Here is a 14,948-nt window from a genome sequence, read left to right on the forward strand (position 1 = left end):
TGAACTTAGAGTGTTTGAACAGTTATATTCACCTGTTTCTAAAAGCTTTCAGAGTGATGAATCATATTTCCCTGTAAATATCTGTAAAAAAAAAAAAACAACTAAACTTCATGTATACTACCTCCATTTGTCAATCGTTAACTAGCTAACCAGCTTGCTAGTGTTGTATAAAGTTATTTATACTGTTCGTATAAAGATGACACCACAGGATTACAATTTTCACTGTAACAATGATAAGTTAATGATACACGAGCCAATGTTCTAGAAAGATCTTGCTGATAGATCAGTGTACAGATCCTCATGTGCCATTTTCTAGAACTTTCTATGCTACTTAAGTCCTATTCGGATGGGATTAGTTTTACATGAGGAGATGGGGTTTCTCTAGGAATTTATTTCCTTCCAAATTTGTTCCAACATCATTTTTTATGGACTGTGTGTGTATGTGTCTGGAAAGATTACACTGTATTTTATGTTCTATAAAATGAGCAATAGAAATAACTCGAGGTAATAAATATCCTGTCAGAACTGACATGTCAGTAAGGATTCTGCGTTTTTTGCACTTTTTCTTCAGTACAAAGACACTTCAGGAAGTGTCTGCTCTTTTGAAAGTTGAAAATGTCAAATAATAACAAAACCAACGTTCTGTTGTTGTACATTTTTTAAGTAAATTACTAAGTTTCTACTAATAATCAACCACAACCCTTCCAACAAGTGTTTATAATAAAGGTAAAAACAACCCATTTGTATTAAAATGAGGTGTGTGTCATGAAGACCCACCCATCTCTGTGATTTATGCACTTGTGAATCGATGGGAATTACTACAGATATCCTACAACAACATTACTGAACACACACACAGGTATGTCTGGAAATCTAATCCTGTCCATATTGTACTTTACTGTTTGTCTACTGTCAGTGAGAATGGAATGAGAGTTTGAGAAGTTCAACAGGTTATGGACGTTCCTCCTGCTTTTTTAATACATCGATCAATTTATATCAAGGCAAAATGACAGGATATCGATCACAAGTTACAAAGTACAGAAATGCAAATTGAAAACAGAAATGAAATTAAAACCATTTTCTAAAAATTGTACTGCCAAAGAACACATTTAATGTATTTATCATAAACATTTTAAAACCTACAGTCTGGTATATATATATATCAAAAAATAAAACAAAATTTCAAATGAAATGTTATTTTGTTGAGATATATGTTCAAAAATAGCTTTATGGCATTAAACAGTGAGAAATGAGATCTCCTGTGCCGAACTGTTTACTGACAAACTCAGCAAGACAAAAAACGAAATCACTACAAAAACAAACTCATGTCATCAATAACAGTCATTTATAACAATGTGCAGTCTCTGAAGGAATCTGAACACGAGTCTGACAGAGCTGAACCTCGTGAAAAGAGCCCACAGACCTCCAGTTAATAAATGATGGGCTAATAGTGTTAATTGTGGATTACTATTATCATTTAAAGTGGCGCAACCCAGGCGCTTATAAGGCCATTAATCAACATACATGTTAATTAACATATTAAAGTCATTAATCAACATGGAGTGGAGAAGTGAAGGCTGAAGTCAGGAGGAGAACCAATATGGATTTGGGAAAGAAAGAGAGAACATTTCCCATAAATATCTCATAAATTTCCCATAAATGTCTCATAACATTCACTGCTACATCCTTGAGGATGAATTAACGCCTACAGCGTTTATAGATGTTCAGCTGAGGATCGCCCCGAAACTGCTAAATTACTCTCTCTATTTATTTAACATAATGTATTGTAAAAGGCACACATCCCATCAGAGACATGAAGATTTTATATTAAATAAAATATCTAAAAGATCATCAGTGTGCTAAAGAAGTGTTAAAACAAAATTTTCTCACAATTTTTTGATTAAATTATAAATTATTTTACAATTAATACTTTGCAATACATAATTACTGATAATACCATTATATATTATATTAACATTACATTAAATATATAATATTAACATATTATATATTTACTTTTTTAAATCTAGTCAAACCTAAAGCAATAACATTATATTATTATAATTACTTATTAGAATCTATATTATTAATAATTAATATAAACATGTACATTATACAATGCATTACATTATTAGTATTTATATTTATTTATTTATTTATTTATTTACTTGGGGGGGAGGGGGAGCAGACAACCTCTTGTTACAGCTACATCTTTGAAAATTATAAAACACTCCCTTTATCATTGCAAAAGTATGCATTAATATTTTATTATATTATCATTTAACATTTTAAAGGTTGTGTCATTGGTTTGTCCCAAATCCTGCACAACCTTCAGCATCAACGTCTATTCCAAGAACTTCAGTTTAATGCCATTTCAGTGAGACTTTATATCAGTCTGCATTATTATGTCAAAGACAAAACATCTTAAGATTTAGTGTTGATTTTTTTAGATTATATAATAGAATTTTATTCCACCCAATCCCCCCCCCCAATAGACAATAATACACTTTAATACACAACAAGTGAATCATTCATAACAAAAGCAGTGATTTTCCTTTTGCTAAGCACAATTACAGTACTAAAGGCTTGTGTTTGTATGTTTTTCTTTCAAATTATAGACTTTATTTTTATTCCTGCCTCCTAACACCAAAGACATCATTTATTTTGTAATGTACATCTATATTTAAAAAACAGTAACTATGCATTACTTTAATCTGCATTATTGAATTTAAATATAAAGTTTTGAGAATTCAGTGATATATTTTTGCCTCAAATATTATTGAAAGCAGTGTAAGTTATTTTGGATGGGTGTGCTTATTGATTAAATACTTTAATTTGTGAATCTTTTAGACTTTACAGTTATTGTTTTATAGTTTAAAGTCATAAACCCTGTATAACCTTCTGGACAAATGGATTATTTTAAGTTCAAGAAGTTCAGTTCAACCACATTTGCTCATTAATACATTACTAAAAGAAATGTGATGAGAAGAATTATTTCTTTGTTCTGTGTTATTGAATTAATGTTAACATTTTCAAGATTCAGTTCTCCAAATCTTATAATCATAAATTATTCTGAGATCTGCAGTGATAATAATGATTGCTTTAGTTTTTGAAAACAGTAAAACACACACTGCATGAATCTATGTTATATTATATAATTTTATTATTATATTTTTATATTATATTATTATAATAATCTAAATATTTTTAAAGATTTAAAGATTCTGCCATTTTCATTCTGCATAACCTTCAGCATCAACTTGGAGGGACAAAGACTTTACTTTAAGCTCGGTCCTGCCACATTTGCCCCAACCCCCCTAACACACACACACACACACACACACATACACACACACATCTCAGTTTATCTCCCCCCTCGGCTCCATTAAAAGCTCGATGTGCATCTCTGTGTGAAACACCCCTCACTGACTGAACTGCTGCATCAAAGCACATTATTGTTCCCACAGCAGTGTGTGTGTGTGTGTGTGTGTGTGTGTGTGTGTGTGTGTGTGGAAATGCAGGAAAACACTTGTTCCTCCTATAATAGTGAGCATGAATCAATTTAGAATGAAATCTCTCCGAAGCACGCACGATGAGCAGAACGCATGTGAGACCAAAACTTTACACACACACACACACACACACACACACGCACAGAGAAAAATGCAAAGAGACTCTGAAAAACTTGGACTAAATTTTACACAGGCCGGCAAAGCTTGTTTTTCAGACTCACCAAAAACTGATTCAGGCTAAAAGTTTCATTAAAATAAAGGTTTACATATGACAGCATGACTATTAAACTGCATTAAAATCACACCAGTTTATTCATTCTTGCACAACTTAGTTTTTGGTTAAATAACCATAAAATGGGGGGTTGGGGGGGGGGGGGGTGAATATTTAACTTTTTTTTTAATAACAAAACATATATAATGATGTTAAAAATGAGTATCAGACCTCAAATTCTTTGATTTTATGCAATTAAAACATGTTGTCCAATGTCCAATATACAGGAAGCAAATGTTGACAACAACAAGAAAAATTATATTAATGCTGAAAAAATGTAAATAAAGATTCTTTTGTCGCTCGCTTTCACTGAAAAACTCCTGAAATCTGGAAGTAATCTGATCCGTATTGTTGTGTGTGAACAGAAAGGAAAGCGTTTTGACCTGATTAAATAATAAAGAGACGCAGATTTACACTGTGATGGAGGGAATTAAAGAGGAGAGGTAGAGGAGGTGTGTTTGTGTGTGTGTGTGTGTGTGTGCGCGCATTATACGCTGGACTGCCGTAATGCCATTTATAGCACCTGAATGAGAAAATAAAACACAAAAAGGGTTTGTGTGTTTTAATGTGTTGTGATAGCGACATGGGTCGATGAAATGAGAACAGAGATGAAGCGATAAATAAATAATAGGGAAAAGAAAAATAAAGAAATTAAGGAAAAATGTTAGCAAAAATGAGCTACCTAAATTTATTTAAATCACAATCAGCAAAATGCATGAAGGGTGAGATGGAATAAATAAATAAATAAATAAATAAACAAATAAACAAATAAACATTTTACACTTATCTCTAGTTACTAACATCTCTGTGAATGTCTCTGTGTAATATTAAAAATATAATCTGTGCAAATTAAATAATATATATATTTTTTTTCAATACATTTCAAGGATTTTAAATTGGTTAAAATACAATTGTGGGAAACATGAGAAATCTTATCTTAATCTATGATCATACATTCAGTAACTGTCATGATTAACACACACACACACACACACACAATGCATTTTGGAGACCCCAAAATCTATCTATCCATCCAAGCTCACTGAATCCCGCCCCCCCCCCCCCCCCCCCCCCCCCCCCCCAACCACACTAATTACCCTCACTAACCGGAATAAGCACCCAAATCTATCCACCTCCTCCACCCAACTAGCTACCCCCTCACCCCACTTTCTGCCCCTCGCCCCACTAGCAACCCCGTCAACCGCAATAATCACTAACCTTAACCCCACTAACTGCCCCTCCCACCACATCAACTGCCCCTCGCCCCAGAGGGGGCAGGTAAGGGGGGGTGGTGGTTGGGGGGGGGCTGGTGACACAGGGTAGAAGAAAATCATTAGCCTAGTGTCTCGAGTTGCTTCCCTCATTTTTCCTGCTCATACACACACACACTCACACACACACACACACACACACACAGGGCTCTACGAAACAGCAAACAACAATATTACGAAACAACAAAAGCAAAATATTAAACAATTTGCTAAATTATTTTAAAAGAGACAAAAGCAAGAATTAGCACTACAGTGATGATGATGATGATAATAATGATGATGATGATAATAATAATAATAATAATAATAATAATAATAATAATAATTATTATTATTATTATTATTATTATTATTATTATTATTATTTGTCCAATTTTTAACCTTACTGCAAAGCAGAGTGCAGTGATAAAATAAAGGTAACAAACTATTACCTTACAGTTTTCTTTAAATAAAATAAATATGTGATTTAATGATTTTTAAAGACTCGTCTCAATTCAGTGACATTTAAAAATGACATTAAAAATTCAGCTACATTTTCTGCATGTTCAATAATCTAGCTAAATAAATCCAATTTCTTTGAGAAAAGTGAACAAAAGCAAAGCTGTGTTTATGTCTTAACATCTAAAAGGAATCAGGCCAAAAAAAAAAAAAAGGTCAGAAGGAGGAATGAAACCGTAGGAAGACGCTACGGCGCTAAGCCCCGCCCCCTAATAGCATCCAACTTTCCAAACATTACAGTAAATATTTTGCGCAATATTTCAGCCTTTAAATCTCACCACACACACACCCCACACACACACACACCACCACACACACACAGACCTCTTCTCTTTTACTTTTCTTGAAAAAAAGTATCAAATGCCGCTGAGATAAAAGCGATGATGAGGTATTTTAGTAAAAGCCGCGCGCTCACCACCTGTTGCAGGTAAATCAGCTGCAGCGCCGTTTCTGCATCCGGGTCTTATCGAGCCTCCAGCGTGACCTGCAACACACACACACACACACACACTCACTATTAGAACCTAATCTATATACCTGTATGCAGGAGTGCTCTGAAAAGGCGCTCACATCAACACCCTTTCTATATATAAGAAAAATAAACAAAAATAATCTATTTATGACTCAGTGTATGACCACCATACTTAAATACAGTGCAGAGCTCATGTAGTTAATATAGAGCTTTATATATGCATAAAGATCAAACACCTTTAATTTTTATAATCAGTAATATTTTAGTTCTCTGACCAGAAAGGAGGAAAATGACAAAACGCTGCACCATGTGAAAAGATTCAGAAGCTTCACAGAAGATTATTATTGATATTTTTGGATTTTGTATATATTAAGTTAATAAAAACACTTTAAATAAATACCAAATTATAATCTCAGGCGCCGTTTTATCATCAAATCCTCTATATCCTTTAATTTCTGGTGGATTTGTTGGTGTTTGGATAAATAATGAATTGTCGGCTTTAACATCAGCGCGCATGAAGAAAGAAGCCTCGTCAAATATTCATTCAGCTCAGCGTGTGTGTGTGTGTGTGTGTGTGTGAGAGAGAGAGAGAAAGAGAGAGAGAGAGAGCTTTTCCTCCCCTGAGAGTGTGAAATATAATCCTCTGAGAACACCAATGACACTGTCTCACACACCATTCATAACAATAACAGTAATAGTAGTTATTATTATTATTATTATTATTATTATTATTTAAAATGTTGGGCTCATTTTTATTATTATTAGCAATAGTATTGAAGTTAACTTCAAAAAGCAAAAGGCTATAATTAAAATATAAATCTATGTATTTTGAAAGTGGTCATATTTTGAAAAACTATAATATTTATATAATACTTCATATTTCTTTTGCATGTTTAAACGGCACACTCTGTGAGCTTTCAGTTTTCAGCCTCTGAGACAAAAATTGAAAAACACCGAAACTAAACTGTCTACACTCACATTGTGAACATCATTCAAAAATGGTACATTATTAATGATATCAATTTTACACTTCCGAATTTTTACTCTTTTGATTTTCTGACATCGCAACACACCCCAAAAATAAACCCTGAACATTAGCCTATAAACAAAGTTCCTTTACTACATTAATATCAATATTAACTTTATAACGTACCTCTAGTCCAAAAACATCATTATTATAGAGTTATAGACAAAGCTGCAAATGACATGGAATGTTTAAATTGAGTTCAAGTTGATGTCGTTAGAAGTTAGCAGAAATTATTATTATTATTATTATTATTATTATTATTATTATTATTATTATTATGCAGTTTATGCTCGAATCAGATGAAATATAATGTCTATTTTAAAGATGCTTTACAACATCAACTCACTCAAAAATCTATTACATTATTATTATTATTATTCATAATAATAATAATAATAATAATAATAATATGGTCTACTTTCTGCACGTGCAAAAAGAATCTGATCAATAATAAAGATCGGGAATTTGTTTAATCCGATCAAAGCAGCAACATTTCACATGCATCTGTTTGAAAGTTTTAGATCATAAGGTGATTAGACACAGGTTACATTAAAGAAATGAACGTCTACCTGGTCTCGCGCGTCTTCAATATTTTCTATTCTTCAATATTTTCTATTCTTCAAAACTTTTAAGCGCTGCAATGACTCTCATAGTCCTTAAACAAAATACAAACAAAATTAGTGGAAGAAAAAAGTCACGCTTCAGTCTCAGCTTTAGCACAGGTAGTCATTTCACAAGCACGCGCGCGCACCAACACACCAGCTTAAAGAGGGAGTTTGTGGGATAAATACTTACTGTCAGTGTGCTGCAATCAAGAGTTTGCACAAAAGAATTAGAAAGTTAGAAAAAAATCATTAGAAAATAGAAAGAAAATCAATATTAATAAATAAACACAGCAAATACCTCATTCTTTTTCCCTTTTTTAAGTAAAGTTTAGTGGCAATGCTGTTTTTAAATGACTGTCACCAGTTAATAGTAAGTTTAAGTATATAATGGACAGCAGATGAGAAAATCAAACATGACAACTTAAAGAAGAAATCAAATCAAAACCCGAAACAATTTCAAATATCCAAATTTCAAAAATTTATTCATTTCAAACTGCATATTGAAAAAAAAACTCAGCTGAAATTGTAACTGTTATGTCGCTATTAGTTCAGATATGTACATGTCGCGTGTTTGGCATTTGCCTACAGGCCACAATTCTTTAAAATACAACTACGGAAATTTTTTTAAAAAATAAAAACTCACAGTAAATATACAGAAAATTTACAAAACCATGAGAAAATAAAGAACACAAACTTCATAGCTCTAACAAATGGAGGCTTGGAGATTAAACAAAAAGATATAAATTAACGCGCTTATCATCTGAAACTAAATTAAAATGGTTTAGTAATATTTAACCCTCAAGCTGAAACATTTTGACCTGCTCTTTACTTCCACTTCGTCTTTTCTTTTTTTTCTTTTTTTTTTTTTTGCACAGTTTGGAGCATGATAAGTGTCAATTCTGTCATTATCTTTCTTAATAAAAAACTTCTTTACTGTAGTTTATACAAACATTACAACTGATTGTTATGTTTCTTTGATAAATACTGTACAAAAGTTGATTGCAATAATAAAACATTTGATTGATTATTATCCCTTTCTCCCGATCCCACGCACACACTGCCCATTTTCCAATTCCAAAAAAATCTCATAGATTTTAATTAAAAAAAAAAAAAAAAAAGCTTGCTTGGTGTTCCTACAATTTCTTCTTTAAATAGAAAGAAAGAAAGAAAGAAAGAAAGAAAGAAAGAAAAAGAAAGAAGGAAGGAAAGAAAGAGAAAGGCTTGTGTTCTTTTTTCCTTGAGTCCTTTACAAGTTTCCCTCACCAAGAAAAAAAAAATTCTGTACAAAAAAAATAATAATAATAAAATAAAATTAATATAGTCCAGTCTAGAGGAGTCCAGTGTGATAGAAAAAAAAGAAAAACAAAGAAGGAGTTCATTTACATGTGCGATAACGGGATGGTGCCGTTAATCGTGGTGGCGTGCACAGGTGCGCTCTGGTAGTGCTGCGACAGGTGCAGTCTGCTCTGGCCCGTCTGCTCGGCCACTTCCGCCCCGGGCAGATACATGCTGATCATGTCCCGCAGGTCCCCGGTTTGGCACGAGGGCGGCGGCGGTGCGTGTGCAGGTGCGGGCGCTGCGGCGGCTCTGACGTGCGACGCGGACGTGACGGCGGGTGGACTCGAGCTGGCCTCGGATTTCACAGCCGAGCCCATGGAGCTGAGCTGCGGGTAAGACGACATGCTGTATGTGGGCGAGCCGTTCATGTAGGTCTGCGCGCTCGTCATGGAGCCGTACGGCTGCAGCGCGCTCATGTCGTAGCGGTGGACGTGGTGCTGCTGCTGCTGCTGCTGCATGGGACTCGCCGCCGCCGCGTAGCCCAGTTGTTCCTGCATCATGCCGTAGCCTCCGTTGCTCCAGCAGCCGTTCATGTGCGCGTACGCGTCCATCCTCTGATTGACCCCGAGGTTGACGCCGAGGCCGCCGAGGCCCGAGCCCACGCCGGCGCTCATGCCGTTTCCGCCCAGGTTTCCGCCGCCGCCGCCGCCCGGTGCCAGGAGCCCGCCGGGCAGCGCGTACTTGTCCTTCTTCATGAGCGTCTTGGTCTTCCGCCGCGGTCGGTACTTGTAGTCCGGGTGCTCCTTCATGTGCAGAGCGCGCAGCCGCTTGGCCTCGTCGATGAACGGCCGCTTCTCAGACTCGGACAGCAGCTTCCACTCCGCGCCCAGCCTCTTACTGATCTCCGAGTTGTGCATCTTCGGGTTCTCTTGCGCCATTTTCCGCCGCTGACCGCGGGACCACACCATGAACGCGTTCATGGGCCTCTTTACGCGCTCCGGACTGTTCTTCTGCCCCGGTGTGCCGCCTCCGCTGTTCCCGGTGCCGGTGTTATTACCCCCGGGATTGGGTTTCAACTCGGTCTCCATCATGTTGTACATTTAAAACGCCGGTTTGGGGAAAACTCTTCCTCGACCGACCAAACGAAAGTAAAAATAAAACAAAACAAAAACAAAAAAATACAAAGTTCCAACCTCTTTCGGAGTTAAAAAAAAAAAAAAATCTCTCTCTTCTTTCTGTTTTGCTCCCAGTAAAAAGTCCTCTCGCGCTCACAAAACTTCTTTCTGAGTCTTAAAGAAATCAAAACTCCTCCGTTTTCCCCTCTTCCGACACCACAAGCCTTGACAACTCCTGATACTTTTTGAACAAGTTAATAGACAACCATTCATGGAGCGACTGTCACAGCGAATATAAATGGGTTTCCACCTGGCCAATCACAGCGCGCCTGGGTGGGTTTGATTAGCATAAAGGGGCGGGGCTACTCCGCTACACAGCAGTGAGGCAGACACAGCACTAACTCACCAAAGAGTTTAATCATGGCAAAGATTTTAGTGAAAATCTGCTGAAAACTTGGAATTATGACGACATTAACCTGGGTTTATGTCAGGATGTTGTATGTTAACAGGTTTGATATGTTAGGAATCTGTTGTAGTGCAACTGTTGTCTAGTTGTTTTCACAAAAGCGAACTTTTAGACGTTTTATTCTACGTGTATCAAAGTTTTAAGTAAAGTGCTTCTTTATGAATACTAACTTTTTTTAAAAAAGAAATCTAACAAGCAATTTTCGAGTGAATCTTCATCACCAACAGTCTGAAATACTATGGCTAAGGGAAATCCCTGCATTGCATGTACCACGCATCTGTAATATAGAATTATTAATATTGTTATATGGACTGTTATCTATTTTATCCTTCCGTTATCTCAATTTTTGCGTTTGTAGTGCACGAATTTTCTTCTTTTGTGCGCCTGGATGCTCTTGAATCGACTCTGATGTCAATCATCACAAAATAAGCAGCTTTTTTGTTTTGGATGTTGTCTCTACTTCAGGCAGGACAATAAGAAAGAAGAAGAAGAAGAAGAGGAAGAAGAAGCATACTGACTATTGACTTGCATGCAGTCTTGAAGGATCTCTGTTTTCTGGATTTAATTTACCCACAAACAAAGTAGAAAAACAACTAAATGAATTGAAGAAAAGCAGAGCCAAAAGTTCATGCTTTCTCCAAAACACCCCGAAACTTCATGATGCTAAACTAAATAAGTAAATGACAGCATGTTCTACGTCGGGTGCACTTACTTTTGCGCACTACACACTATTTCACATACTACTTGTAGCTATAGGACTTAATCTAACATTAACCTAGGCCTACCAGATAACATTAGGCTGTTGTGTGTGTGTGTGTGTGTTTGTGTGGATACGGGCACTGCTTGATAAATAAATAATTCTCAATAAAACCTAAAATCATAAGAGGAAAATCTCAGGACATGTTGAGAGGAAACATTTGGACTTGGAAAGCAGACTTATAGTTAAGAGAAGCGTGTGTAAGGAACTTTTAATTGATAAAACGCTTCAACAGCGCCCTCTTCTGTCCAGGTTCACACAAACATACAAAAAATATACACATGCTTCCGGCCAAGTTTTTTTTTTTTTTTCTTCTTCTTCTTCTTCTTCTTCTTCTTAGTATTTATTAATTCTGCACTGGTCATGGTAATGTTTTCCTGATCAAACACACTGTGTGTTATTTCATTAACACACAAACACACATCCAGATGATAAAGTGTGTGTTAGTTATTAAAGTAGTGAAGAAGCAGGACTGAAAGTGATCGTGTGTGACCGAGTTATATGACTGAAGATGTGTGATTGCTGCTTATAATAAAATGACTATGTATTATTTATCATTTATTGTACTACACTATTGCACCTTCAACTGTCAGTGAAAGCCTCTAATCAGCTGCTGTACTACTGTCTCGATAAAAGACACATTGCTAGTTTTGTGTAGGATTATTCTAGGACTTTTTTTTACCCTACTTGGAGTTGCAAGTGAATTTTTTTTTATTGTACTTGAACAGCGATAAAGTTATTCTATTCTAGTCCAGCCTATAAAAGCAAGTAAAGGATATTTTTTTAGAAGTGCATCTGAAAGAGGAGACAACCGTTAGAAAGTAAAACAAGCTCTTATAATACAATAGAACATTTCTCAGGTAGATTTTTTAAAAATACATGCTAGGTACAGTACTGTGCAAGAGTCTTAGGCACCCTAATCCTTTAATATTAATATTGTCTTAGATGTTTCATGACAGAAGAACATGTCAGTAAAGGAGATAACACATTATGTAATAGTCCACGTTTCAGTGTAACAGTCCGAGTCTCCAGAAGAACTGCAGCAGATTCTCCAAGATTCTTAGAAAAAAAACTTACCAGCCAATTTGCTTAAAAACTGCACAAAGTGAACCTGAGTCTACTGATGCACTTTTAAAGACAGACCCATCACACCAAATATTCACATTGTTTAGTTTGTTACATTTCACTGCCCTTTATAAAATGTAGAAATTAATGTAGAAAATATAATTTCAAAATTTAATTAATTTCAATATTTTTGAAAGCATCTTTCCTTTTAAAGCATTTGTTTACACATGTCTAAGTACTGTATGTATATTAATGTTGAAAGACAATATGAATACAAATTATAAAACCATGCTGTATTGTTGCTGCATATACTGCATGTAGTGTGTGTGTGTGTGTGAGTGTGTGTCTGTGATGCCATATTTATGCTGACTGTTTATATTGTCACTTACACACACACACACAAACACACACTCACTCACTCTCTCTTGCTCTCTCTCTCTCTCTCACACACACACTCTCTCTCTCTCTCTCTCTCTCTCACACACACACACACACACACACACACTTACACACACACACAGACATTCTCTCTCTCTCTCTCTCTCTCTCTCTCTCTCTCTCAGTGGGTCTCTAGACTACAGCAATGCACAAAGCCATTATGATTTAAATGTATATGATGCATGTTTAAATCCCCTCACACCTTCCTCTCTCTCTCTCTCTCTCTCCGACTTTTCCTAATCTGCTTATGGAAATGTGATGCCCAGCAGGGAAGCTGCATCACTCTTACAGTGTGTGTCCTTATTAGCTGGAGTTTTACTAATTCACACACACACACACACACACACACACACAAAACTTGTCAACTGACCTTGGAGTGTTTACATGTCACAAAGGTCAGAAACAAGTAAAAAAAAAAAAGCTTTTTAATCTATCTATCTATCTATCTATCTATCTATCTATCTCTATTCTGTCAGTCAAACATGTAAAACATTCTGACTGAAACGAATTACAAAGATTTTTAATACAATAAAATCTGCAAGGAATCAGCAGGGCTGAGAGAAGGTGGAAACGACAGACTGTGTGTGTGTGTGTGTGTGTTAGAGATACAGAATTGTCCACTAGGGGTCGCGCTGATTGCGGATGAACCTCAGCAGCAAATATGTTTCCATAAAATGGATGTAAAACATGACAAATACAAAGCAACCTTCTGTGATCATCTATACTATATTTTTATTCTATTTTTTTTATATTATATATATATATATATATATATATATATATATATATATATATGTATATATATATATATATATATATATATATATATATATATATATATATATGATAATATAAATATAATTACATAATTATAATAAATAGATATGTTAAAACAACATAAAATAAATTATAAATAATTATATATCACACTTATGTGGTGTAACAATAATGGAAGCATTTTTTTTTTAAATAAACATTTATCATTTATTTCTACAAACTCTATAAGTAAAGAAATCTTTTTTTATTGCTCTAATTCTGTCCATATGAACCGAAGCGAATATAGTTAATATTCATCAGCTGAGAAGAGCAGAATAAAAACAAAGTGAAATAAAATAAAACTATTATCTGGACAAAGCTGCTGAATCACAGAGATGAAAAGCAATAATGAAATGATGGGAAGAAAATGTCTCCGAATACTACATGACCTTGAGGGAGATTATATATTATATGCTATTATATTATATTATATTATATCATATTATATTATATTATATTATGTGATGTACTGTAGATTGTAGAATTTAAATGAAAACAGAAAATAAGAAAAAGTCTTATTATTGGGATAGAAGATTTGATCCTACAGGCTTTAAGCTCAGTACATTACAGCTCGGGTTTAAGGTGAGTATTTAAAGGAAAACAGGAAGTTCAATGTTTTTTAATCAATTAAATTAAGCCCCGCCTCCTGTCACCTCAAGCACTAATTGAAACTTCCGGTAAAACTTCAAACTTTCTTTTGCCTGTAAAAGGGACTTGAAAAAAAAATATATATATAGGTAGTCTTATTTAGTGGGCTTATCATTTATCTTACTTATCATTTTAAATTGAAATTGAAATGTATTTAGGTTAATTAAAACTCTATATTCCTTTAAATATAGCTACAGCTTTTTAACATACTGTAAAGTCCATTTTAAATATCATGCAGTAATGATGATATACAGTATAATTATAATATTAATAATAATTACATGATTATTCTAATTATTAGCCTATTCGAGCCATAAGTTATTTATTATATTATTATAATCTTCTACACGATATAATAATCTACACAGTAAAGGTGTGGAATATGAGACAGACAGAGAAAAGGTTACAGCAAACATCAGCAACTTTCCAAACAGAACAGAATGCAGTCAGGAAGTGGAGCTCATATATTAAACCCCTGCATTAGTAAACGAGGCTGTGTGTATATTCAGTATATTCAGTAGTGAACTGAGCATATATGTGTGTATGTGTATATATAATTAGCATATTTTACCGTCAGCACGCAGCTCCGACTCGCTCCACATCCTCCAGCGGTGCAGCGGGGAATCGTGTGAGCTGTAGCCGCTCTCCGGTGCGCTGCTCCCGGCCAAGCCGCGCTCCGCTGCCCGCTCTCTCCGCTTCTCTCGCTTTC

The 14,948-nt window shown here is 35.1% G+C and overlaps 1 protein-coding gene across 1 annotated transcript; it reads right to left on the bottom strand.

Annotated features, from left to right (window-relative positions):
• Positions 1–8,110: 8,110 nt before the first annotated feature.
• sox2 (SRY-box transcription factor 2) lies at positions 8,111–12,499 on the bottom strand. Its single transcript, XM_026930243.3, has one exon. It carries the CDS (start codon positions 10,032–10,034, stop codon positions 9,036–9,038), a length of 999 nt encoding a protein of 332 aa, XP_026786044.1. The 5' UTR covers positions 10,035–12,499; the 3' UTR covers positions 8,111–9,035.
• Positions 12,500–14,948: the final 2,449 nt, after the last annotated feature.

This window comes from Pangasianodon hypophthalmus, chromosome 11 (genome assembly GCF_027358585.1).
Source record: "Pangasianodon hypophthalmus isolate fPanHyp1 chromosome 11, fPanHyp1.pri, whole genome shotgun sequence".
In the NCBI taxonomy this organism is placed as follows: Eukaryota; Metazoa; Chordata; class Actinopteri; order Siluriformes; family Pangasiidae; genus Pangasianodon; species Pangasianodon hypophthalmus.